Raw genomic sequence first — 27,751 nt, forward strand, 5'->3', positions numbered from 1 at the left:
TGACCTGCTTTATTGTTTGGGAATTGCAAAAAACTAGAATACAAATGGATTAAACTACTTAATTTAGTGAGTATACAGTGATTGACAACATGTGGTTTGATACTTTGCAGCAGTAATTTTATAAAATGCAGTTTTCATGAAAATTGTCACGGGTGTTACTGCCACTGGTGTCATCTTCCTTATGGGTAACACCAGTAAAGATCAGTAACACCAGTGACTGGTGATTTGTTGTGTCACTGGTGTTACTGTGGTTTTTTTTCTTTCACATTAAATAAAATCTTTTACATGTGACATGATGATAATTTTAAATGAATTGAATTCTGCTACACTTAAGAATTAAGCTTTAAAGCTGAAAAAACACCTTTAATATTGCTAAAGAAGTAAGGTAACACCAGTGACAAAAAAATGGTGTGTGCAGTCTTTAAGTAAATGCACACAAAAAATAAAAAAATATTAAGCTGTCATTTATGTGTACTCATAAAGTCAAAGAGTAATCTAATAATGTGATCTAAGTTTAAATGTTAGAAAAATAAATAAATTTTAAGACATCTTGCCATTGCAAAAGTGGACGTATCTGTAGAATGACCCATTTGTTCAATAAAAAACACTTAAAAGTCGCCATGAAAAGCAATATCGCTTTTCTTATTTTCCCGTTATAACGTATTTGCTAATTGTTTCGATATTTTCCCAGACCCCGCCCACCTGCCATCAATATGACATATTCCAAAATAAAACACAGTCTTACATTTTAATTTCATTGTGACTTTAATAAAACAAACCAGATGAGGTTTAAACACAGACCTGATTTTAATTCAGGTTGTTTCACTGTACACAAATAAGGTATTTACATTCTTTAAGATACTCTATGTACATAAAAAATAAAAAACAGTAATAAGAGATGGACAAGCAGTCACATGAATGTATTCAGTTATAACTTATCATTAAAATAAATATTTAACAGTCAGAGAGATCGGATGCTCCTCGGGTCTGATCTGACCCTACTACAAATCCTTTTGTCAGTTGTCTCTCTCACATACATGTGGAGTGTATAATATGTTTAAAGGGTTAATATAGTGTTTGTCATAAACACCAGTCATTGTTTTAGCCCAGATAAAGCATTTAAAAGCTCAATATCACATCTGTTCTTAAGGCAAGTGTTACATGTACACAGGGTCCAAAACGAACTTTTCTGTTGTGATATTTACTGGCCATGAAACAGTATTTAGTAGGCTACTATATTATCCAAAATAAGACATTACGTAACAGGTAAACCTTTTTTAGTAGGTTTGCTTATAACATTGAGGCTCTTGTTATCTTTCTAACAAACCAACTTAAACCTGTTGCACTTAATAAGTGTACAGTATTTGGTGCCCAAAAATTTTCAATTAGAACCCTTCCCGTATGGCAGTATATGATTCAGGATCAGTGTGGCATCTTAAAATATTCACCTGCTGTTTCTGCTCTTTGGACAAAAAGAAAGCAACCTTTCTTAACCAAATGCTGAAAATGATTGTAGATGTCATTGTTCCTGGATCACAGCCATTTGTAGGATGAGAGAAAGTGTTTGTAGGATACTTTAAGAGTCACATGCTCAGATTGATACGTGAATGCTGGTGAAATGTTGCTTAAGGCCTCCATGAAAAAGCCCTGCTGTTTACACACATGTGGATGAAGAAGATGTGGAAACGAGGATGATTGATCCGGGTCGATAAGACTGATTGTCAAGAAGTCAGAGAGTTCACAAGAGACTTGTGCTGTGCGTGTTCACGTATATCTGCCCCCCTTCTGTGTGTGGGTAATAAACGTTTTAAAAACAACACAAAATGCCATTTTAATCACGTCACAATATCCAGGAATGTTTCAATCTATTAGTGGTGAATTGCTTGGATCATTCAACTGATCTGTGATATCCCCAGGCACTTGGTCTTGTTTACATCATTAGTAATGATATTTCAGAGGTGGAGAACGTTCTTACATTTTGATGAAAGATTGTGAAAACAAACAGCAGGAAACAAATATGGCCAATCTGGATTTCATGTTGTTTTTAAAAATCACTCTCCATACTACAACATTAGCCCAACTTGTTTTCCCATTTTCTCATTGATGGCTCTTGATAAATCTCCCCCTCTATACTCGTATGGGGCGTACACACCAAACGCGAATTCAACGATTTGCGCAAGAAGACTAATACAAAGTCAATGAAAAGGCGCAAATAAACGTGAACATGTGCGAGGAGATGGAAATTATGCAAATTGGATGGCACGATTGAGGCTAAACCACGTCCTATTCACCTCAAACACATTTTTGCTTGAATTGAATATTTCAACTTGCACAAAGACACGTTTGAGGTGAATAATGAATGTTTCCGTGGCAACCGCACTGCCAAATTTGTGTGACATGAAGCAAAATCCTACCAATAATCTAGAATTTGGTGTGTACACAGCATTATGGGACGTACACACCAAACGCGAATTCAACGTTTTGTGCTAGTAGATTACATACAAAAACATGAATTGCGAATTACGCGATTTTCGCCTCAAATGCGCATTCATGCATGTTGAAAATATTCAACTCAAAAATTTGCATGACAGGAAGTTAAATACTGCAAGTAATCAAGAGTGAGGAAAATGACTACAAAGGCCAGGCGGCCGTTGACTGTGGGCGCTTACCAGTGTTTTTTTTTTTTAGCTAAGCCCTTTGGTTGCAATGATACTTCTGGTTTGTTTATCAGTTGTTGAACGATGCGCCAGTTGGTATTTGTCCCGCCCCTCATCCACTCTGATTGGACTGCTGAGTGAGAAGTGACATTGATGAGCGTTTCACCCAAAGTTTAACCTTTTTTTAAAGCTGAGCGCAGAAAGAAAGCCAGCGTGGGCGCTCAGTGGTAGGGGTGGGAATCTCTTGCCACCTCACGATTCGATCACGATTCAGAGGGCGGCGATGCTAAAAACAATTATAGATTATCTGAAACTTTTTTTGTGTGTGTGTTTTGTGAACTGTTGAGTTCCGCCTTTTGCATTCCATAAATATTACTTTATTAGAAAACTTTTTTCCCAGAAAATCGATTTTTGACATTTGTGAATCGATTCAAAATCCTCCACGTCCCACATCACGATGCATCTAAGAATTAATTTTTTCCCCCACCTCTACTCAGCGGGGGAAAAAACGCCAGCTGCTGGCATTTCTGAAAAGCATGGTGCTTCCATTGGAAACAATTGAAAACATTTGCCAGTGTAAACGCCTTGGTGTGCACGCACCCTTAGGTAGTAAAACAGTTTTACTTAAAATGATGATGTCACAAAGGTAGAGGAGAGAAGGCACTATGATTGGTCGAGATCAACATTGGTCCCTTTGAGGCGAAGGGCTGCGTATGGCTGGTTTTAGTCGTGACTTAGCGTTTGATAAGCTGCGTCACGTCTAAATGAGGCATCTGATTGGCTGCTGAGCGTTTAGGCTTCGCTGGTGGTGGAGTTTGGACTTAAATCTCTGATACCCTGCAAGATCCGCTTCATATGGCCGACTTTAGTCACTCCCAGGTCCTGACACAAATACAAGATTTCAAATGTTAAAATCTGCTGTTCCCTAATTTATTTCAAAACATTTAACATCCCATAGTTTTGCATCTTTATGTATCAATTGGAAGAATATGTTTTATTTACCTTAAGGTCTCTCCTTTCCAGCTGAAGTAATTCTGGTCCTCTAATGTCGTGTCTGTTGAAGATCTCCTTATACTCCGATAAACAGAGCATCTCCAACCAGATGCCCACCTCATCTACACCCCACTGATGCACTGCACAGAAAATAAATACAAATATAACATGCAAATTTCGCTATTCCTTCCCAACAAAAGTCGTCAAAAGTCATACCAGGTACGTTGAAGGCGGCACACGTCTCTTTATTTTTGTTGTTTTTGTCTTTCTTGAATTTGAGTCGGAATTTAGCACTGCGACTCCTCTTGGTGAAATCAGAGAGCTGTACCTGTACACACAAACACTTTTCAATTCATACAAAATCACCAGAACAGCATGTATTCACTGATGTTTGTGCCTAATATTTACAATTGCTGACCTCATCGTCAGCCGGATCAATGAGTTGACTGAGCCAGCTGATGTCCGTCAGTCTGCGTAACTGTTGAGTGACAGAACCCAATGCACCAATCAGCTGCTCTCTCTGAGGAGGATCCAACTGCTACAGAAAGCAATAGAGACAGATTAATGGATTTTACCCTTGTGTTACAGTTAACTATTATTAGATAGGATGCCACACAAGGACAAACTAATTTTTTATATTTATTTGATTTACTCACCAGGCACATCTTTCCTGTGAGCAGCAATTCTGTCTCACTGTGTAGCGCTTTAACATCACTCACCATCTGCATCACCACATTACAGGTCAAACCCTACAACACACACATGCAATCAAAATCTGCACCAATCATGGAAGAGAATTTCATGATGCAATGATTGACAGGTGACACGCAACTCACCCCACTTGTCTTGGAGTTTTCGTACACTAGGTCCATGGCTTTAGAGCTGGCGTTGACTGCATGAGCTAATTCCTGTTCGATAGTGGGATGAGACTGCGCTACTTCCCTAATACTGCACACAGACACACACAAGCATACAGGTGAGCTCAACTCAAGATGATGAAGTTATCACGCGTGATGTTGTGTGTTTGTATACCTGTGTATCAGAGCTCCAGCTGCCTGTCCAAACAGACTGATCTGAGCGGTTTCGTCTTCAGAAACAATTTCGGGCTGTGATGCATGCTGGGATACCAGACGCGGTATCTCAACTCTCTGTTTGTCCTCCCATGACTTTAAAGTATTCTCAAACGCCTACAACACACACACACACAGATTAGTTACTATGAGTATTTGCAAAACCCAGAAATGTGTGTTATATACATGCACTCACTCGGTCTCTGGTGAGGGTTTGCGTTCGGTTCTTGTGAAGGATCCGGATGTATCCGGGCGATTGAATCCAGGCCTCTCCATCCACCTGTACAGGTACACCTTCATCACCCAGAATAGTGATCTTAACCGTCCGACACTGTAAGAGACGAGCACACATCAGCTGAACAGTCTTAGATCTGTGAGTGTGTTTGTGTAAACGTGTGTGTGTGTTGTGTTGTGTACCTGTGCGATACGATGATGCTGTAAGTTAATGACTCTAGAAACAGCCATCTGCATACTGCCGAATACAGCAACCACCTCCAGGATCTTATCATCGAATGACGGCGCAGTAAACGTCTGTCAAATAAACACAAGTTCGGTTTAAAGCTGATCTTATTTTGATTTATTAAATTCTGATTAGCGAGAACTTACGTCGTCTTCTTTGGTTCCACCCCAGAAGTTTGTTCCTCCAGCGTAACTGGGAATGTTTAATACAGCGATTCCCTGGAGACTGGGGAGAGGAATGGGCCTGCCATCGCACTACACACATGGACACACAAACACACCAGTTGTATTCATATATATATTATATATTTATATATATTATAAACCCTTACACGCTCTCTCTTTTTCTCTCACCTCCAGCAGAACCCTCTGCTCCAGGTTCTTGTAAGTTCTATGAAGAAGTTCTTTAGTACCCAGGACTCCATACCACATCATGTTCTTAGTGCGACTTCTGAACAAACACAAACATGCAGACATTGATACAGTTTTAGACATGCTCCAACAAAATGAAAATGGTTTGAAAGGAGTTACACTCTGTAGTTTATTACTTGCACTTAGTACAGTTAGTTAGTAACCATATGAATAAGCAAAATTATTCAGGTTTAAAAAATTGGATATACCAACATGAGGTTATGGAGTATTGTTCGGATGTAATTCAGTTTGAAGGCGATTCTGTTCTGCTCGCATGCGTTTCTATTCAGATGCTATCATGTTTGGTTGTAATTCTGTTCGGATGCGATTCTGTTCATATGTGATTCAGTTTAGGTGTGATTCTGTTCGGATGCATTTCTGTTCAGATGTTATCATGTTCGGTTGTAATTCTGCTCGCATGCGTTTCTGTTCAGATGCTATCATGTTTGGTTGCTATTCTGTTCACATGCAATTCTGTTCGAATGCGTTTCTGCGTGGATGTTATCATGTTCGGGTGTGATTATGTTCAAATGCGTTTCTGTTCGAATGCTATCATGTTCGCATGCGTTTCTGTTCAGATAGTATTCTGTCCGGTTGCTATTCTGTTCGCATGCAATTCTGTTCGAAAGCAATTCTGTTAGTTTGTGATTCTGTTCGCATCCAATTTTGTTCGAATGCGATTCTGTTAGTTTGTGATTCTGTTTGCATGCGTTTCTGTTCGGTTGTGATTCTGTTCGCATGCGTTTCTGTTCAGATGTTATAATGTTTGGTTGTGATTCTGTCCGGTTGCTATTCTGTTCGCATGCAATTCTGTTCGAATGCGATTCTGTTTGTGTGTGATTCTGTTTGTATGCGTCTCTGTTCTGATGTTATTATGTTTGGTTGTGATTCTGTTCGGTTGCTATTCTGTTCGGATGCAATTCTGTTCGAATGCGATTCTGTTTGGGTGTGATTCTGTTTGCATGCTTTTATGTTCGGAGGCTATCATGTTCGGTTGTGATTCTATTCGTATGTGATTCTGTTCGTATGCAATTCTGTTTGGGTGCGATTCTGTTCAGATGCTATCATGTTCGGTTGTGATTCTTTACAGATGCTATCATGTTCGGTTGTGATTCTATTCGTATGTGATTCTGTTCGTATGCAATTCTGTTTGGGTGCGATTCTGTTCAGATGCTATCATGTTCGGTTGTGATTCTTTACAGATGCTATCATGTTCGGTTGTGATTCTATTCATATGTGATTCTGTTCGTATGCAATTCTGTTCGGGTGCGATTCTGTTCAGATGCTATCATGTTCGGTTGTGATTCTATTCGTATGTGATTCTGTTCGTATGCAATTCTGTTTGGGTGCGATTTTGTTCAGATTCTATCATGTTCGGTTGTGAATCTTTACAGATGCTGTCATGTTCGGTTGTGATTCTATTCGTATGTGATTCTGTTTGTATGCAATTCTATTCGGCGATTCTGTTCAGATGCTATCATGTTCGGTTGTGATTCTATTCGTATGTGATTCTGTTCGTATGCAATTTTGTTCGGGTGCGATTCTGTTTAGATGCTATCATGTTCGATTGTGATTCTATTCGTATGTGATTCTGTTCGTATGCAATTCTGTTTGGGTGCGATTCTGTTCAGATGCTATCATGTTCGGTTGTGATTCTTTACAGATGCTATCATGTTCGGTTGTGATTCTTTTCGTATGTGATTCTGTTCGTATGCAATTCTGTTTGGGTGCGATTCTGTTCAGATGCTATCATGTTCGGTTGTGATTCTTTACAGATGCTATCATGTTCGGTTGTGATTCTATTCGTATGTGATTCTGTTCGTATGCAATTCTGTTCGGGTGCGATTCTGTTCAGATGCTATCATGTTCGGTTGTGATTCTATTAGTATGTGATTCTGTTCGTATGCAATTCTGTTTGGGTGCGATTTTGTTCAGATTCTATCATGTTCGGTTGTGAATCTTTACAGATGCTGTCATGTTCGGTTGTGATTCTATTCGTATGTGATTCTGTTTGTATGCAATTCTATTCGGCGATTCTGTTCAGATGCTATCATGTTCGGTTGTGATTCTATTCGTATGTGATTCTGTTCGTATGCAATTCTGTTCGGGTGCGATTCTGTTTAGATGCTATCATGTTCGATTGTGATTCTTTTCGTATGTGATTCTGTTCGTATGCAATTCTGTTCGGGTGCGATTCTGTTCAGATGCTATCATGTTCGGTTGTGATTCTATTCGTATGTGATTCTGTTCGTATGCAATTCTTTTCGGGTGCGATTCTGTTCAGATGCTATCATGTTCGGTTGTGATTCTATTCGTATGTGATTCTGTTCGTATGCAATTCTATTCGGGTGCGATTCTGTTCAGATGCTATCATGTTCGGTTGTGATTCTATTTGTATGTGATTCTGTTCGTATGCAATTCTGTTCGGGTGCGATTCTGTTCAGATGCTATCATGTTCGGTTGGGATTCTTTACAGATGCGATCATGTTCGGTTGTGATTCTTTACAGATGCGATCATGTTCGGTTGTGATTCTTTTCAGATGCTATCATGTTCGGTTGTGATTCTTTTCAGATGCTATCATGTTCGGTTGTGATTCTTTTCAGATGCTATCATGTTCAGTTGTGATTCTTTTCAGATGCTATCATGTTCAGTTGTGATTCTTTTCAGATGCTATCATGTTCAGTTGTGATTCTTTTCAAATGCTATCATGTTCGGTTGTGATTCTTTTCAGATGCTATCATGTTCGGTTGTGATTCTTTTCAGATGCTATCATGTTCAGTTGTGATTCTTTTCAGATGCTATCATGTTCAGTTGTGATTCTTTTCAAATGCTATCATGTTCGGTTGTGATTCTTTTCAGATGCTATCATGTTCAGTTGTGATTCTTTTCAGATGCTATCATGTTTAGTTGTGATTCTTTACAGATGCGATCATGTTCTGTTGTGATTCTTTACAGATGCGATCATGTTCGGTTGTGATTCTTTTCAGATGCTATCATGTTCAGTTGTGATTCTTTTCAGATGCTATCATGTTCAGTTGTGATTCTTTTCAAATGCTATCATGTTCGGTTGTGATTCTATTCAGATGCTATCATGTTTGGTTGTGATTCTTTTCAGATGCTATCATGTTCGGTTGTGATTCTATTTGTATGTGATTCTTTTCGGATGCTATTCTGTTTGCATGTGTTTTTGTTCGGATGCTATCATGTTCGGTTGTGATTCTGTTCGCATGTGATTCTGTTCAGATGCAATTCTGTTTGGGTGTGATTCTGTTTGGGTGTGATTCTGTTCGGATGCGATTCTGTTCAGATGCAATTCTGTTTAGGTGTGATTCTGTTTAGATGGGATTCGGTTCGGGTAAGCTTATGCACCTGCATTTTTCTGGATGCTCGTCACGTTTGTTGTTAAAGTCCAAAGATATTTTGGCATCCAGACCGATTCCAAAATAATTATTCATCACACATTTCTCTGTATAGAGATCCCTGGAACAGAGAGAAAGAGAGATGCAGCCGTTACAGCAGAGAGAGAGACAGAACAATACTATAAATTGTAATGATAAACATATGTAGCACATTTTACATTAAAAACAAACTTACAGGTTCTCTGGATCACAGCTGAACGGGTCAGCATTGACCAATAGCCTGCTGATGACCGAACCACTAAAAGAGCCTGAAACACCTGCCCTGAGACCTACAAACACAAACTGAATGAGCTTCTGAAAGGCAAGACAGACTTTCTCTTTTCCATGAAAACTACTTTTCTTACTTGGGTAGAGGATCTTGGTGTTCAGCATGGGCATACTGTCCCTACTTCCTGTCTGAACAGGAAGTGAGGCGGAGCTACCGATTGATAGACTTCCTTTACAGATGAGCTTCTCACACGGAGTCTTGGAGGCTGAGAGAGACATATACATAAAGAAAAAAAAAAGAGAAATGCATAAACAATGATTATCCAGAAAAAGCTTAAAACGCAAATAAATGTGGTCACATGATAGATATTTACATATAAATATGCAGGACGACTAGATTTTAAAACCAACAAGGTATATCACTTCAAACGGGTCTTACCTCTTCTACTGGGTCGAGCTCTGTTACTGTATGAGGATTGTAGAGATAATTTATCTGCTTCATCATCTTCCTCTTCCTCCTCAGTAGGTAGAGAGACAAACACCTCCTCAGTCTGAGCGTTTTGCTCATCCACAGCTAAGACGAAGATGAAGAGGATTTTTTAAGAATGCCTTGTCTTTTAAATCATGTGAGATTAACTATGTGCTTGTGTGCGTACCTTTCTCTGTGTGCTCTATGATTTGTCTGATGGCTTTCTTCAGACTGTTAGCGCGTAACATCAGCTGCTCTCGAGGCTTAAAAATGGGAGCGGTTGGGCGGGGCGAGCAGGGAGCTGTGACTGTGGGCGGGGCTTTGGGTGGAACCAGCACCACACACTCTCCATCATCCTGCTCCTCTGCGATGGTGGGAGGAGGCGTGGCCATCACGGTCGTGGCCTGGGATTCGTCATTGAGCGTCTTCAGTAAAGAGTCCAACTTCTCTTTCAAAACGCCACACTGCAGCCAACGAAAAAAATGTAAGAGTCATCTTCCAAGCAATCGCAAACACAAATTCATCAAGCATCCAATCAAAACACTCACAGAGAGCAGCAGCAGCCAATCAGAACACACACAGAAACTGACCTTTTTAGCCATAACCTCTGATTCCTCCGTGCTTTCTGAGCTTTTCTCATATGCACGGCCGACTCTCGCAACGAAATCCTTTACGGTCTCACATAGGACTCTGCGAAAAACACACACAATGCACAATAAGACACACAATTGACAGAGCGCACACAAGACATAGTGCAGGTACAAAAAACAGTACACACTTAGCAGAGGAGATGACCACTGAGTGTTGGTCAGACGTCAGTATTTTGGAGAGGTGCGCGGCGACCGAATCCTCGTAGGTCAGAATGTGTTGAACCTGAAACAAAAATCAGAGCAATGAAAAGGGGGGTAAAAAAACAAAAAAACTAAAATTTTTAGTTGTGAATAGTTTCTATAGCTCAATTGGTAGAGCAATGAGTCAACACCACAAAAGTCATGGGTTCGATCCCAGGGAACACACATACTGATAAAATATATAGCTTGAATGCACTATATGTTACTTTGGATAAAAGCATCCACCAAATGCATAAATGTAAATCAGATTTAAGTTTTAAAAGTGCAATCTGGGACTTTAAGGAGGACCTCTTGACAGAAATGCAATGTAATATACAGCAGGGAAAATAAGTATTTGACACATAAGTAAGGGGATTTCTAAGTGTGCTATTTCCACCAGATGTAGCCATCAAGCCAAATATTGAATTCATACAAAGAAATCAGAACATTCATGTATACAAGTTGAGTCATAATAAGTAAAGTGATGTATAAAGTGGTGTATAAAGACCTTACATGATGAACTGTATTGTTTTTAATATCTTAGACTGAGACACTTTTATCTACATACACCGCGGGTCTCCTTACATGGAAATCGCTGTCATGTTTCTACGTGTTTAGTCACTACGTTGTCTCAGATGACGACATTATTGTCCTGTGGCAGCTACCGTAGCTTTACTATACGTTTCAAAATTGAGGGGTGAGCTGTGGACTGAGCTGTCACTAGATGCCACAAAAAAACCCACACTGGACCTTTAACCGTCAATGGCACGTGTTTACAATAATAACAATAGTATGAAAGGACTAAACAACACAGTAAATCTTTATTGTACCTCAGAATCATCACTACAGTCCTCTGTCACTGTGGAGCTGGAGTGTTGCCGTGGAAACTTGGTTTCATACACCATAATACTCCATCTGTATAAAAATCACAAAATGTTTGTTAAAAGATAAAACACAATGAAATCGTGTATATGCATGCATGCATAGATACGCACCTGTCCAGCATCTTGGTGCTGGCTCGCTCCAGTTTCTCCAGTATCTGGGGTAACTGGGTGTCATCATCACACGCTGAGCCCCACCCCAAAACTCTTGCCAGGTCATTTCCTGTTCCTAGAGGAAGCACGCCCAACTGACACTACACACAAACACACACAAAATCTGAAAATGCAATTTTCAGTAGATGCATGAATTGTTTTTGTCCTTCACCTGTGAGTGTGTGTGTACCTGTTTGTGTAGAGTCAGAGAATCAATCTCTGATAAAACCCAGCCCACGCTGCCATCCCCACCGCACACCAGAATACGAAACGTATCGAACTTCTGAAACAAACGCAAACTACAACACACACACACAATTGTCATATTATAATCATTTTTTATCATCCTTATGTGTGTGTGTATCTGTGTGTTTCTTACCCCAGGTGCGGTCCTCCATTCATCAGATCAAAGACCTGAGCGGGGTTTAACAGCTGCTTGAATCGTCGTAGAAACTTCACACCCTGATTATCTCCACTTTTACTGTTGACAAAAACTAACAACGGGCTGGTGCATGTCGGAGGACACGACGCCTTCCAGAATCCTGCATGTGATGTAACATTCATATTAAAACATCAGATCTATGTTGCGCTGAATTTTCACTGTACGAGCGCTCTCATTGGACGCTCACCGTCTGAGTCGATGCTGTTGAGGGCTGTGGGTGGTATCACAGATACTTTACACTGACCCAGTGGACATTTGATGGACAGCTGCTCTTTACACCCAGCATGCACCTGATGAACAATCACAGTTAAATGCTGTCTGTAGAATGCATTTACTATGAAAAATATTGCACATATTAACACTCACCATGGCTTTACACCATAAACACCGCCAGTCCTGAAGTCTGAGGACACTACCGCAGGTTTTATCACACACTGTACATTTAGCACTGACGGGTAGATTCCCCTCCAACCACTGATGAGGCATTGAGATCTACAGAGATTAAATAAAACAGGTTAATAACACACGTTATGTGCACTGACAGCACACAAAAAGAGTAAAGAGACATCAGGACTGCATCTGAAATAGCTTCCTATATTTTTAAATAGTGCAACATTTGAGAGGCCAAACATTTTATAGTGATGTCCGAAATTATATTGGACATTATCTTATTCAATCTCATAATGAATGTACAACCAATGCACGCTCAACGGCTAGCTGCTACCCCATGATGAACTCCCGCATCTCAACACAAGATGGCGCCCGCAGAATAAATGAATGAATTAACTTATTTTCATTCACTAATTCAGTGGACTTTATTAGTGAATTATTGTATGGAATAGTGAATGAGGATATTGGTGGCTATTTCGGACACAGCCCTGAAATCAGGGATGCTGGATTAAGACGTTTGTAGCTTAATTGGTAGTACAAACGTCATGGGAGTTTGAATCCCAAGGAAAACACATTCTGATAAAATGTATAGACACACGTGCGATACACATCTGGATCCGAACTTTACTTCCAGTTTCGTTTTTTTAATGGTTTGACTAGTTGCTAAACTGATCTCTTGAACAAATGCCTCGTCGAAAATAACAAATGTTTTGATTTCCTAGGTAATCTATGTGTTGGTTTTTTGTTTGTTATATAAATAAACTACGTTTAAAGAACTTTGTTGTTATTTATTCTTAGCGGAGTTTACCGGAAGTTACATGCGGACCAATACAGCTGCTTGTTTATGTTGTTACTGATGAAACCATCTATACCTTGTAACATAAGTCAAATGTAAGTTGCTTTGTATAAAAATGTATAAATGTAAATGTAAAATCGGTACTCTAGGCTAGAGGTCTTCTCGGGTCCAAAGAAATGTACCCGAAATGACCCGAATCACTTTTTACCCAAACCTGACGAGCATGAATCATTTAAAAAAAAAAGAAATACCTGACCCGAGACAAAACCGAGAAAATTAGACCCGAGTCTGAGCCCTGCACGCACCTGTCAGTCAAAAAGGATGACCTCTCGACAGAATGACCTCGCAACCAATCTGGCTCGCTGTCCATTTATTTTCATTTGTTAATTGACGACCACACCAATGTAATTGATGGCTAGAATGTGCATTAAAATTGATTGACAGGGCTGTCTCAACGAAAATTAACCTACCGCCAGTCACACAAAAGGACTAGATGCACACACACAAAATAGTTTGGGTCTTCGCGGGGTTGGTTCGGCATAAACACCTATTTTTTAAATTACCCGAGATCCAATGCCACTAATATCACACATGAAACTTTTAGACCCAAACCTGCTTGGGACCCGTGAAGACCTCTACTCTAGGATCAAAACTCAAATCACCCAAGGTGGTTTTTCACCATTTGTTGGAGCACCACCACCAAAGCTAAAGCATCAATATAGATTTTATTTTTAAATGCAATGTAAAACATTTTAACAAAATTGAAGCATAACAATCTTGTCAGAAAGTTAAAGAAAGAAGCTCAGTATATCTGTATGTATCACACACTCACCCCGTCCTCATCCTCAAGTATATCTTTGCCGATAGATGCCAGTGTCGTCCATTTACAGTTATTAGTGGCTCTTACTGCACAACGCTTGTGTGCTTTAAACTTACAAACTAAACAATAAACAAACACACATACAGTTAACAATGCACAACACTTACACATGGATGCAATTCATGAATTCAAAACTAGGGCAGTGAAATATAGCAAAATATGCATATCACAATGAATAATTTTAAAAGGCAAAAATATATAAATCGTTAAAGTTTTAGATCAATGCAGATAGCAGAGAGACGGGCGAGACAGAGAGAGTAATGCAGAAAAAATATCAATGTGTTTTGGTTACTATCACAAATTGATTTTAAAAACTCATTGCATATTGCACCCTTCTTCAATATCGTGCATCCTCATTAAAAAAATTAACCAAAATAATCAACACAGCAGTTGAAATTTCACATGTAACAATATTATATATATGATGAAGAGTGTCAGACCTTCACAGGACAGCCCGTGTGATGTGACACCAGACAAAGCCTCCCGACAGACGTTACAGTATGTGGGGCGAGCGTGAGAACAGGCGTACCAGTTATGCATCCCAGAGAAATGATCCATACTGAACTGTGTGGACTTAAGCAAAGACACAACCAATCAGAAACTACTACATAGGGTCATCAGGGTCCGTCCACCCACTTGGAAAATCAAGGGATAGTTCATCCCAAAAAAACTCACTTTTGTGTTGTTACAAACTTGTATAAATTTTTTTTCTTTACAAAGAAAGATATTTTTAGAAATGTTTGCAATCAGAGGCCACATTGACTTCTAAAGTAGGGAAAAAGATGGAAGTCAATGGGTCCACAAACGGTTTGGTTACAAACATTCCTGAAAATATCTGCTTTTGTGTTATCAGAACAAAGAAATTTATACAGGTTTGTAAAAAAACGAGAATGAGTAAATTATGACAGAATTTTCATTTTTGGATAAACTATCCCTTTAAGCCCTTAAAAATAAATTGGCTTGATTAAATGACAGCTTTTGTAAGACACACTCACCTCAAAGTGTTCCCTGTTCTGAACACTCTTTAATGCTGCGATCCATTCCTCCATTTCTTTTCTGTTCTCAGCACAGAGAATCAAACGACGACACGGAGTGATTACCTACAAAGAGAGAGAGAGAGAGAGAGAGAGAGAGAGAGAGAGAGAGAGAGAGAGAGAGAGAGAGAGAGAGAGAGAGAGAGAGAAAGAGAGAGAGAGAGAGAGAGAGATATTTTTGAGTTGTGGGTTGGTCATGTGAAATTGAACAATCGTAACAGATTTGTTAGGGTTAGCCAGAAGAACACAATATATCTTGTGCAATATATCAAATAAAAATAATAAAATTAGACACGACTAATGCAACGAAAGTGTTGCAATAATTTTAATGCACTTTCCATTTGGCTATGAAGTTACAGTTTGTGCAATTCAAGAGCCAGAGTTATTTCAGTATTATTGAAGTTTTACTAATATTTCAAATACATTTTTTATGTGTTAATTTTAGTTGAATTGTAAAAAGCGGCATCTAGTGGTGAGATTGTAAATTGCAACCAACCACAGTTCACCCCCCTTTGGAAATGCATAGAGAAGCTAATGCGGCTTTCACATAGGACGCGGTGTGCGCTGCGCTATGAAACCCATTCATTTCAATGGCTTGCGCCGCGCGAGGGCTGTTTTTTATTGCGTCGAGCAAAGCAGAGCGCTTGCACTCACGCCGCGGTCAAAGTTCAAAATAGTTTAACTTTTGCCCGCGCGGCCAATAGAAACGGGGCATCCAAACAAGCAAAATGGACAAAAAGCTTATGCTCGCAAATCCCCGACCTTTATAATACAAGTTTAAAACTCCTACAGAGACATCGGAAGGAAAGCCGTGTCATGGAAACACGTAGCAATTCAAGTTGGCATGTCAGGTGTGTTTTAAGTCAAGTTACTTGTTGTAGGTAGGCAGCTTAACGTTACGTGAAATGGAGACGGGCAACATCAGTCTCTGTATTCCTCATTGACTATTTAACGCAAATATAAACATTGTAGTAATTTATTGAAAACCCCGCCTACTTTGGTCTGGCCATCAGAGCACAAATCGCTTGCCTGCGCTGAACTCAGAGGCGAGCGCAGCGCACACCGCATCCTACGTGAAAGCCGCATAAGGTAGTCACAACAAAATGAGTGTCCAGTTTGTCCGTTTAGGGCTACTGTAGAAAAATGGCTGTAGAAACAAGGTCTATATAGATAAAACTGTAAATAAAACACTACAGTTCATTATGTAAGGTCTTGTAAGGCCGTTTTTAATCATTTTGTACACTAATATTGCTATTTAAGTTACATTTACTTTCAGTTTTAGCTTTAATTTTATTTCAGTTCATAATTTTTGCGCCACAAATGATAAAATAAAAAATACAATATTTATAATCAGGGCTGTCACAATGATTAAATAATCGTCTCATCGTAATTGTTTGACCTCATCGCGATGATTTCAGATCACCGCAATGATTGCATTTCTCTCTAAATAACACAAGGGGGAGCTCCAGCGCCACGAGACATGGCGCTCATTGACTGACAGTTTGATGTGATACATTGCAAAGCCATTTAATACAGTGGAAAAACAGACATTTAAATAAATGCTGCAAAACTTTGATTAGCAGTATGATTTGCCAAGAAAAAAATACATTTCCAATACAATATTTTATTGCAGCTACTATGGTCCAGTACTAATATGACCTTAGTAGGATTGGCTAATATTTAAGGCCGGTTCTGCTATACTTTAGTCAGCTTATTTTGAATGCATTTTTATTTTTAGTTATTTTTCAGACACTTTATTGTGTTTATTAAGAATTTTTAGTTTTTGAAAGCTATGTTCATTAAATAATTACTTTTAAATATGTGTTATGTGCATTAATATTTACTGCCAGGTAAACCTTGCAAAAGATTTAATTTAAATCACAACAATGTGTGAAAATAATTTCATGAACAAACAAAAAATCTATGAGAATTAAACATCAAAGCCCTATAACAGGCAATTTATTAGAAAATGAACCGTCAGCCACAGTTCATCATCATGCCAGCCCTATTTATAATTATTGTTCACTTCAAGTTTTCCGCTAATATTTAGGCCTATATTTTATTTGATATTGAATAGTTTTAGTTATTAATAATAACCTTGTCAAACAGTCCTGTGTCATAAGTCAGTATGACAGTGTTATGAATGTTTTTATAATATCACTGAACGTCAGCTGCAAACCAGCAGAAATAATGTGGACTGATAAATATTATCAAGGTAAACACAGAAGTCCAAAGGTCCAAGAGCTTACTGACTATAAAGTGTTTAAAATCTAATGCAAACCTTGTAATAAAGTTTTTAATGGTTTTAATTAAAGCCTTTTATAAAACTTAAAACTTAAAAAAAAGAAGTTTCTATGAACCTAAAGTGTTTTTACATCATTATTCAAAGCATTTGCATGTGTGGCTATGTTAGCGTCTCTGTATAAATGATCAGATGTTCTTGCACACAAAACTGATAAAGGTTTCAGATCCTGCAGGAGAACATGGAGAGCAGCACTGATGTCATAAAGTATTAAAATAAAAACATTCAGAGATTTATCTAGAATTTGATTCATGCATTACATTTGCATCGCAACATAGAAGCAATGATTTGCTTTCTGCTGAACTGGCTAAACCAAATAAACACATCTGCATTTAAAGACCTAAAATAGAGAGAGAGAGAGAGAGAGAGAGAGAGAGAGAGAGAGAGAGAGAGAGAGAGAGAGAGAGAGAGAGAGAGAGTGTGTGTGTGTGTGTGTGTGTGTGTGTACATCAACTTCCCATTCCGTTTCCTACAGCTGCTGACAAAGATCCTCTGTTCCCACACAGATAAAAATAACTTGCGTCTTTCACCGCCAGCACATTCATGAAAACACACACACGCTCGCTAACCCATCATATTATTCATTTCACAGAAGAGTACACAGACTGCCTCATAAACGCAACTAATAGATATACAGACACATCAATCTCAGCGGAAACCGAGCGGATGTGAGCGACGTGTATGCCTGCGTAATGTGTTTGATGTAGATCTTGACGATACTTTTATCACTTATACAAATACACACATTATCAGTCCTTTCGTAACATCATGCGACTGCTAGAGTTTGGTGGTCTTTCGATTACGTAAGCTTCGCACATTCTGTTTTTGATTTTTTAACACTTAAACTGGTATACCAATCTAATAATACACCAAATGCAAAGATTTTAGTTCAACTTACATGCGTCAGAAACTTTCCTTTCAAAGTGAAACCATGGGTTAATGACTCTGAGTCAGGGTTAGTTTTAGCTTAAACCATGAGTAAATGACTTTAATACCATGAGATAGGTTTTGCTTTAAACAAGGGTTAACAACTTTAAAAACTTGAATTAGGGTTAGGTTTAACCATGGATTGATGCCTTTGAAACCTTGTGTTAAAGTTAGCTTTAACCATGGGTTAATGCCTTTAAAACCTTGAGTTAAAGTAAGCTTTAACCATGGGATAACAGCTTTAAAAACTAGAATTAGCTTTAACCATGGGTTAATGACTTTAAAACCCTGAGTTAGAGTTAGCTTTAACCATGGGTTAATGCCTTTACAACCTTGAGTAATGTTAGCTTAAACCATGGGTTAACAACTTTAAAAACTTGAATTAGGGTTAGCTTTAACCATGGCTTAATGACTGTGAAACCCAGAGTTAAAGTTAGCTTTAACCATGGGTTAACAACTTTAAAAACTGGAATTAGGGTTAGTTTTAACCATGGACTAATGACTGTAAAATCTTAAATTAAAGTTAGCTTTAACCATGCATTAACAACTTTAAAAACTTGAATTAGGGTTAGTTTTAACCATGGACTAATGACTGTAAAAACCTAAATTAAAGTTAGCTTTAACCATGGGATAACAACTTAGAAAACTTGAACTAGGGTTAGTTTTACCATGGATTAATGACTGTAAAAACCCATGAGTATAAGTTAGCTTTAACCATGGGTTAACAACTTTAAAAACTGGAATTAGGGTTAGTTTTAACCATGGACTAATGACTGTAAAAACCAATGAGTTAAAGTTAGCTTTAACCATGCATTAACAACTTTAAAAACTTGAATTAGGGTTAGTTTTAACCATGGACTAATGACTGTAAAAACTTAAATTAAAGTTAGCTTTAACCATGGGATAACAACTTAGAAAACTTGAACTAGTTAGTTTTAACCATGGACTAATGACTGTAAAAACCTAAATTAAAGTTAGCTTTAACCATGGGATAACAACTTAGAAAACTTGAACTACCATGGATTAATGACTGTAAAAACCCATGAGTATAAGTTAGCTTTAACCATGGGTTAACAACTTCAAAAACTGGAATTAGGGTTAGTTTTAACCATGGACTAATGACTATAAAAACCAATGAGTTAAAGTTAGCTTTAACCATGGGATAACAACTTTAAAAACTTGAATTAGGGTTAGTTTTAACCATGGACTAATGACTGTAAAATCCTAAATTAAAGTTAGCTTTAACCATGCGCTAACGACTTTAAAAACTTGAATTAGAGTTAGTTTTAACCATGGATTAATGATTGTTAAATCCTAAATTAAAGTTAGCTTTAACCCTGCGTTTACAACTTTAAAAACTTGAACTAGGGTTAGCTTTAACCATGGACTAATGACCATAAAATCCTAAATTAAAGTTAGCTTTAACCATGGGATAACAACTTAGAAAACTTGAACTAGGGGTAGTTTTACCATGGATTAATGACTGTAAAACCGTGAGTTAAAGTTAGCTTTAACCATGGGTTAACAACTTTAAAAACCTGAATTAGGGTTAACTTTAACCATGGATTAATGACTGTAAAACCCTAAATTAAAGTAAGCTTTAACCATGGGTTAACAACTTTAAAAACTTGAATTAGGGTTAACATTAACCATGGATTAATGACTGTAAAACCCTGAGTTAAAGTTAGCTTTAACCATGGTCTAATGACTGTAAAATCCCGAGTTAACAACTTTAAAACCCTGAGTTAGGGTTAGTTTTAACCATGATTTAATGACTTTTGATTATCCTAAGTTTGGGTTATTTATAACTATGAAATAATTATGATTCACTCTAATAAATTTGAAAGACATTTGTTTATAAGTAAGTGTTTAGGATTAGCAGTGAAAAACATCATCTGTTTGGGCTTGTTAAAATACTTTCCATTTATGTGTCAAGTATAAGTCATGTGCGGTTTAACTTTCTTAAGAGTGCAAACATTATGACTCTGAGATCCTTTAAAAACAATCATCTGTTTGTTTCAGCAATCTGACATCAATGTGTTCAAGCATGTGAGTTTGGGGCGGGGGGGTTCTGTTTGTCTGACCAATGGCTGCCCGGTGAAGTGTATGATAATCCGATTTAGAAAGAAAAGTTGTGAGACACAACACAAACATTTATAATAATTACACAACACCGCCTGATGTCATTACTGAAAGCATTCAGAGTTTAAAGGCCAAACAGTGAAGTCTTCCTTACTGTCCAAACAATATTGATCTCAAGTAGGTGACAAAGCTCTTAACACAAGACAAACTGTATCCTGTATCCTATTTCATCACACTTTTAAATGCTTTAAACGACACATTCAGACAGAAGATATGTAATATAAAAATCTAAATTACACATTTAACAAATCTTACAAACAGAGCACACACATAACAAAACCAGAGCACAAACCAGAACAAACATAATCTTAGAAAACAAGAAAACAAGATAAAGTGAGTTTCAAGGCTCAAACTTATCATCAAACACACTTTAATAGTTAAATAGTTTGTGTTTATTAAATAATTTGGTACCATTACTAAATACAAAGTACCTATTGTGTACATTTAAGACCTAAACTACCCAGCAGAACACACATGTACTATGAAGTGACACAACGTAATAAAACATTTTCAGTATAAACTGTTAAAATGTTTGTTAGATGATCTATAAATGTCGTAATGAATGAATCTATAAATGAATCGTAATGAAATTGTATTATTAAGTTATACATGTTAATAATATAAGATTTTAAATAACAGAATCAGTCCAACTACATCAGGTTACCCTAACAAAAGTAGGTTTTACGAGCGACATCAAAAACAGTCATACTGAGCCCAAGGCCAAAACACAGACAGTGGACACACTGTTCACAACACACACACACACACACACACTTATCAAAATAAGAACATACTGTCAACTGTTATATCTATAAAGCCAACTATACACTGATCAAAACCCTAAAATGGCATGTAGAAAAACTAAACTACTCTATATTTACTTTATGAATCATTTTCCTTAGGAAGTAGAACATTCCCAATGGTTTTGCCATAGTCTCTCTCTCTCTCTCTCTCTCTCTCTCTCTCATTCTTCACATTCTTTCCTGTTACCTCTACTTATTGCCGGCAAAAACCCCAGACGCTCCTGTAGGTTCTTTTTTCTCTCTCTGTGTGTTTTTCCTCCTGTCTGTGTAGATCTCAGAGCGTCTACAGACCGGCACAGCCACAGCTAATTCCTAATTCTCTTCCCCCCGCTCTCTCTCTCTCTCTCTCTCTCCCAGTCTCCGCCCTCTTTCCATTCGAGTGAGTCAGAGAGACCCGCATCCCGTCAGAGACCCCTCCCACAAACCAACACATCAGCACAGAGGAAAAAACGCAGGGCACACGCAGCACAGAACGACAAAGTCAAGCTCCTCCCTGCAATTAAAACTAAATCAGTCCAAATGTCAAACTATAAATACACTTCTGTACATCCACACACACACAAAATTGAGGTTCTGAGAAAAAGTGGAGTGTGTTTATTCTGGACCTGGTAAACAGAACATCCTGCAATAGTCTGGAGCACACGTGTGTGCGTGTGTGTGTGTGTGTGTGTGTGTGTGTGCCATTCAGAAGTGAAGCGAGAATTCCTTTTAAACCCAAATTCAATTCCTGAAAGTGAACTGAGAGAGCAAACAGGATGCTGAATTGTATTTCAAATATCAGTGTAAGGAAATAACATGTAAAAGGATATAATCCTTATATTTAAAATTATTAAATTATATTAGGGCTGTCAAAAGAATAATCGTGATTAATTGCATACAAAATAAAAGTTTGTATTGTGTATAATTATTATGTATATATAAAACACACATACACTTAAGAAATTTAAGAAACATGTTATTTATGTATGTATTTTAAAATTAGGGTTATATATATTTTATTTTTTATTTTATGTAAATGTTTTTTAAATACATACATGCATGTGTGTGTATTTATATATACAAAATAATTACAAACAATGCACACACACATATTATGCAAAAATAAACTCTAATTTTGTATGCGATTAATCGTGATTAATCTTTTGACAGTACTAATATATATATATATATATATATATATATATATATATATATATATATATATATATATATATATATATATATATATATATATATATATATATTCAGTATAAATAAAGCGGCGTTCACATTTGAACTATAACAATAACTATATTAGCGTCCTTATCACCGGACAACAGCGATAACTTTATGCTAATTCGCTTGGGAGGCGCAGTACTCAGGCAAATCAGTTATGTTTAATGGCATTAGCTAATATTGCATATTTCCTTTAATAATAAGCGTTTGTAATTGTTCACATGTCATAAAATGTATAAATATGCTGTTCTATTGCATTTAAACAGCGGGTATAACCAGCAGATGTCCTCAACATGCTGTGTTTCACATTTCTCTAAACAGTGAATCTAGTTTGTGCAATCTAATATCTTACCTTTGGTATAATAGTCAGTGTAGAAGGAATAAAAACCTTATGAAGTCAATTTCACAGCAACTGCATCAGCGCTGGATACCTGACGTAATTTTATGTAATGGACTTCAGCTTCTCCACAGTATCATTTCAAATGCGTGTGCACTATAGATTCAAATGGATTTGATTGGCTGTCATTGATTTATCGTTCATCAGTACAAAAAAAATTCACTCAGAAACTGATCCCAACAATATCGTTCATTATATCTTTATTGTTATAGTTGTGGTGTGATCTCTGCTATAATATAAAACGATTTTTAAAACTATATTTTATAGTTAAAATATGAACAGCCCTTTATTCATAAACATGTTATCGTACAAATAATACTAGGGTGTTTCTAAACAATTATAAAACATTAACAGATAATTATATTGTGTTTTTTTTCTATAAAGTCGTTGACTAAGGACTATTTACTCGGGCACAGTAATATTGACGGAAGTTTGAGCGAGAGGGGGAGGAGTCAGGAGTGATGAGGTTACGGTGCCTGAAGTGCTGCAAACTAAGTGCTCATCCACCATACAATATAGTTCTCATTTTTATCTGCTTAAAAAATCGCCACGTTTTATTTTGTGCCACCATACTTACTCGTGTAACTACTCTTGTAACATTCTTTAAAAAGAGAAAACATGGAAGTGTTTGGTGGCTTCTAAATTCATCCCTGTTTGGATCCTAAGGAAAGAATGGGGCTAGGCTAAATGCTAACACATTCACCACTCGCTGTGAAAAGATTAAATGCATGCATTGAAAAAAGATTGGTATGTATTAATTCATCTAAGTTTAGGTAATAACAAAATAAAATATTGAAAAACGGTGGTGTTTTCCTTTAAGGGAAGTTTACACTAAGGACGATGACAGTTAAAAAAAAAAAATACATTACAACTTGTAAATTACAATAAAGTCACAAGGAATGATACCTTTGTGTACTCTTTCTAAACGTTTTTCCCCAACTGATGAACGATAAACCATTGATAGTCAATCAAATCTATTTAAATTTAAAGTGCTTGCGTATTTGAAATGACAGACGACAATGTTGAGAAGCTCATTAATGAAATTACCATTAAAATGCCATTAACGGTAAAAGATTTCGAGTGAATACTGACGCAAGCAAGTTAACGTTATGGCTTTCAAAAGTGTGAACTCTTTTTGTCGATTTTAGTTGACAAAAATATCTAATCGATTGAGAAACAATCTATTCTACATTAATTCTCAGCTACATTTTTAGTCCAAATGAAGGACTTCAAATTCTGTTTTATCACAAGTATTCATGTAATTACTGAATTTCTATCAAATGTAATTTAGTAAAGTCCACTTTTTGTCAATGCAATTAAAAATCCATTAACATCATGTAGGCTGTGTAGACAATCAATCTCTAAATCAAGAATAATAAGCAAGCGATTCAGGATTTTCCCCATGGTGTGAGTTTGTTTGTGTAATATTGTGCGTACTTACAGTAAAACTGTTGTTAACATTCTTGGTACTGGATTCAGCTACACTGGCGTCTGTCAAATCCACTTCATCAAATATGATTGACTGAAAAACAAATATATAATATGTGTAAATAATAACCAAATAATATCACTAGAAGTATAGATATATAACTAGAAATAATTTAATATATGTTAATTTTGATTCATGTGTATTTGTAGGACAGACCTTGGATGTCTGAGCGTAGTATAGCGTTCTTCCCCGCAGTTTAAAATACCGTCTCTTCCAGCGCTGAAAATTTGTCTGTTTCATTAACTTTCCCTCTCTTAAAATTGTCTAGAAGGACAAGAAGAAAAATCAGTATCAGTAACGATTATTTTCTCTACAGTCATCCTCATACAAGGCATAATAAATGTCATCATTCTTATACAACACAAAGAAACCTCACAAACTGAACTCAAAGTGCTGTGTGGTCAGATTTTAAAAGAACTGATTGAAAAATGCAGTAATAGTTCTCATGTTCTGCATGTAGGGGGCAGCAGAGTCTTAACTAAAAACAAAACCATTTTTTTTTCATTTGCCATAATGATTCAAGATGATGATCATATTTTTAATACAAGTATTTGCTAAGCCAAACATAATTATATATATATATATATATATATATATATATATATATATATATATATATATATATATATATATATATATATATATATATATATATATATATATATATATATATATATATATATATAAAAATAAAATGGGTTTGGCAGACGCTTCTATCTAAAGCTGTGTCTAAGTTGTCATGCAGTATTTGTTTCACACCCACGGACACACTTGCATATCAATTGGTGATGTGTGATGTTTCATTTTCACAGTAACATTAAAAGCGAGACCCTGGAGCATTAAAGGGATCTGGTGACGTGCTCCTTGACTTGAGCCAATATAGGTAAAAAAATAAATGCCTAGAAGGGAAAAAGTCTTCTGTATGGGCGGTGCAGAAAATGAAGAGGCATGAGCGTTTGCTGACTGTTGCCAGATCTACGAAAAAACAGAAAACAAGAAAAATCCAATAATTAACCGAAATAAATCCAAATGCTTTACCTCAAAGTAGGGATGCACCGATACCACTTTTTTGGAATACGAGTACGAGTATTTGAATTTCAGAACTTGCCGAAAACGATACGGAGTACTTAATAAAAAAACATTAATTAAATTTACAGGTAACAGCTTTAGTCATATAATTAAACAAAAAAACAAAGGACTAGTTTTCCAGTTTGTTGTAAACTCTGCCTCTTTGGACAACACAAAAGGCATTAACCCCTTACACGCCGCTCAAACATAGACATTTCTCAGACCGTGGTATCGATTCCAGGTATCGGAGGACTTTTAACGAGTACTTTTGAAAATGTGGTATCGAGGCAGATACCCGATACCAGTATCGGTATCGGTGCATCCTCAAAGATCAAAATATAGGGACCGGCACCAAAATCTTGATCGCTTCATGAGCCAAAAGCCTTAACGGATATGCGCCAAAATGGTATGTACGTTAAAAAAAGACCAGGACCTGGCAACACTGCAAGACAGCCCGCTGTGGAGCAGCCTCACAAATGCATACAATGCACAACACCAAGACGGAGGTTAATTGCAAAACATAACGCTGTTAAATTATTTTAACATTATCTCTTTAAAATTATTATCTGTGTCAATCATCACATTTTCAGGAGTGAGTCTTGTTCCGTACAGACATGAAACGAACATTTAACGGATTCACTGCCGCATTTAAATCCGGTTGTCACTCACGAAAGTTTGCAGTGTGTATGAGGCCTAGAAACCACCTAAAACACCCTAGCAACCACATAGCAACACCTGACAAGTGAACAAGCAACTTGAATTTTTGGTAGAGCGGTGTAAAAGCACATATTGATCCAATGCATCACTTGTATTGCACTGTAAGTCACTTTGAATAAAAGCATCCGCTAAATGCATAAATGTAATTTGCAATATTAAATACGATAGCAATCAATAGTCATGAAATCTGTTATTACCACAAAAATTTAGGATTTAAAAACATATAAATATGTCGAAATTACCGAACATCACGGCTGGAGTGTACAATAATAACTAATATTATCTAAATAACGTTCGAAAAGTGAAGGCAAGTTACACAAGGAAAACTCTTCACATACACACAGTACTCAGTGTGTGATGGATAAACATGCACAGCGTCAAACACACTAAACGGGTTAATGTTGACGGGTTTCAAACTAAAAACACACAAAAAATAAATGATTTTTTTATCAGAACAGAGAGCACGACACATTTAAAGACTCACCTGCTTGATACTGGAATCCATCAGACACTAAGGGCGCGCTCATACTACCCAAACCAACCGAACCGTGCCCAGGCGCAATTGTCCTGCCCCTCCCTGATCTGATCTTCAGAGTCTGACTGATGTGTGCGTTACACCTTTTACATGCGCGCACACACACACACACGCACGCATACACTGGTTTCCGCTATCTGTAAATGTCACTAACACTATTATTTAATACTCAGCACCAAATATACTCAGACATTAAGAAAACGTTGGTGTGTGGTTTTACACACAGCCATACAAAACCCCTCTCATGTACACATGCAATTAAAGTAAAACACACACACACACACAGGAAGCTTGACCTGTTTGTGCAGCGAGTCTTTTGAGAAATGTTACCAAAATAACTCAAAGCTTTTCCTAACCACACGCTAACTTCACATCTAACAAACCTTGTGGTTTGTCATAAATGACACAGACGTCTGCTGTGTAACTCGTGTTTCAATAAGTATTTACGGCCATTAACAAGCATTGTATAACACCGAAGCCGCATATTCAAAACTTTTCACACATTCAGCCAAACTGTGAATCTATTTTGAGACAAAATGCATTTAAAGACCACATTTTTCAAAATTAATTTTCTCATTCATACTTCACAACCTGCAAAGCACATTTTTTCAAATGCTAACACACTGACTGTATTCAAAATGGTTAAAACACATTAATGATGGCAAATTTCATGCATTTCTTTAATAATTATTTTATGCAGGAAAAGAAATGTGATTGAACACAGAGCAACCATGCATATCCCAGGCCAAATATAATCTAACGTAATATCACGATGTGTGCACTGTCTAATGATGGTTTGCTGTTAGACAAACCACTCATTGGCCCATATTATACAAAAAAAGGCTCATTTATTTTCACTAAAACCTGCATAATGTACCTGTGCCAGCAAAGGAGAGAGGGCATGTTGGATAATGTGGCATTCGAGCCTTTTGCAGCAGTCACAGACTGCTTTGCTGCACATCCCAGGATGTCACAGATTATGCTTAATAAACTGATAACGTGTGGTCATGTAAATGCATTAGACTTATAAAGGCGTATTTTTTGCTCATTACCCCGATTTCGTG

At 37.2% G+C, this 27,751-nt stretch overlaps 1 protein-coding gene across 3 annotated transcripts in view; it reads right to left on the reverse strand.

Annotated features, from left to right (window-relative positions):
- Window positions 1-2,530: 2,530 nt before the first annotated feature.
- The window catches only part of LOC135770668 (diacylglycerol kinase delta-like), a 32,878-nt gene continuing 7,657 nt past the window's right edge, over window positions 2,531-27,751 (reverse strand). Inside the window, exons 1-30 of one of the 3 annotated variants that reach the window (XM_065280351.2) lie at window positions 26,637-26,769; window positions 24,524-24,631; window positions 24,320-24,400; window positions 15,054-15,158; window positions 14,499-14,631; window positions 14,011-14,117; window positions 12,359-12,484; window positions 12,180-12,282; window positions 11,930-12,092; window positions 11,741-11,849; window positions 11,512-11,651; window positions 11,347-11,431; window positions 10,465-10,559; window positions 10,277-10,376; window positions 9,874-10,150; window positions 9,657-9,791; window positions 9,355-9,483; window positions 9,186-9,279; window positions 8,961-9,071; window positions 5,534-5,630; window positions 5,327-5,434; window positions 5,138-5,251; window positions 4,917-5,051; window positions 4,683-4,837; window positions 4,487-4,598; window positions 4,307-4,399; window positions 4,069-4,188; window positions 3,867-3,978; window positions 3,660-3,790; window positions 2,531-3,539 (exon numbers count right to left, since the gene is read on the reverse strand). In XM_065280351.2, the coding sequence (XP_065136423.1) occupies window positions 3,450-3,539; window positions 3,660-3,790; window positions 3,867-3,978; window positions 4,069-4,188; window positions 4,307-4,399; window positions 4,487-4,598; window positions 4,683-4,837; window positions 4,917-5,051; window positions 5,138-5,251; window positions 5,327-5,434; window positions 5,534-5,630; window positions 8,961-9,071; window positions 9,186-9,279; window positions 9,355-9,483; window positions 9,657-9,791; window positions 9,874-10,150; window positions 10,277-10,376; window positions 10,465-10,559; window positions 11,347-11,431; window positions 11,512-11,651; window positions 11,741-11,849; window positions 11,930-12,092; window positions 12,180-12,282; window positions 12,359-12,484; window positions 14,011-14,117; window positions 14,499-14,631; window positions 15,054-15,158; window positions 24,320-24,400; window positions 24,524-24,631; window positions 26,637-26,657 (3,489 nt within the window). In that variant the 5' untranslated portion in view covers window positions 26,658-26,769 and the 3' untranslated portion in view covers window positions 2,531-3,449. Of the gene's footprint in view, window positions 3,540-3,659; window positions 3,791-3,866; window positions 3,979-4,068; window positions 4,189-4,306; window positions 4,400-4,486; window positions 4,599-4,682; window positions 4,838-4,916; window positions 5,052-5,137; window positions 5,252-5,326; window positions 5,435-5,533; window positions 5,631-8,960; window positions 9,072-9,185; window positions 9,280-9,354; window positions 9,484-9,656; window positions 9,792-9,873; window positions 10,151-10,276; window positions 10,377-10,464; window positions 10,560-11,346; window positions 11,432-11,511; window positions 11,652-11,740; window positions 11,850-11,929; window positions 12,093-12,179; window positions 12,283-12,358; window positions 12,485-14,010; window positions 14,118-14,498; window positions 14,632-15,053; window positions 15,159-21,453; window positions 21,608-24,319; window positions 24,401-24,523; window positions 24,632-26,636; window positions 26,770-27,751 lie in introns of those variants that run through there. The other 2 variants (XM_065280350.2, XM_065280352.1) reach the window with 2 other exon arrangements.

Source organism: Paramisgurnus dabryanus, chromosome 8 (assembly GCF_030506205.2).
Source record: "Paramisgurnus dabryanus chromosome 8, PD_genome_1.1, whole genome shotgun sequence".
NCBI lineage: Eukaryota > Metazoa > Chordata > Actinopteri > Cypriniformes > Cobitidae > Paramisgurnus > Paramisgurnus dabryanus.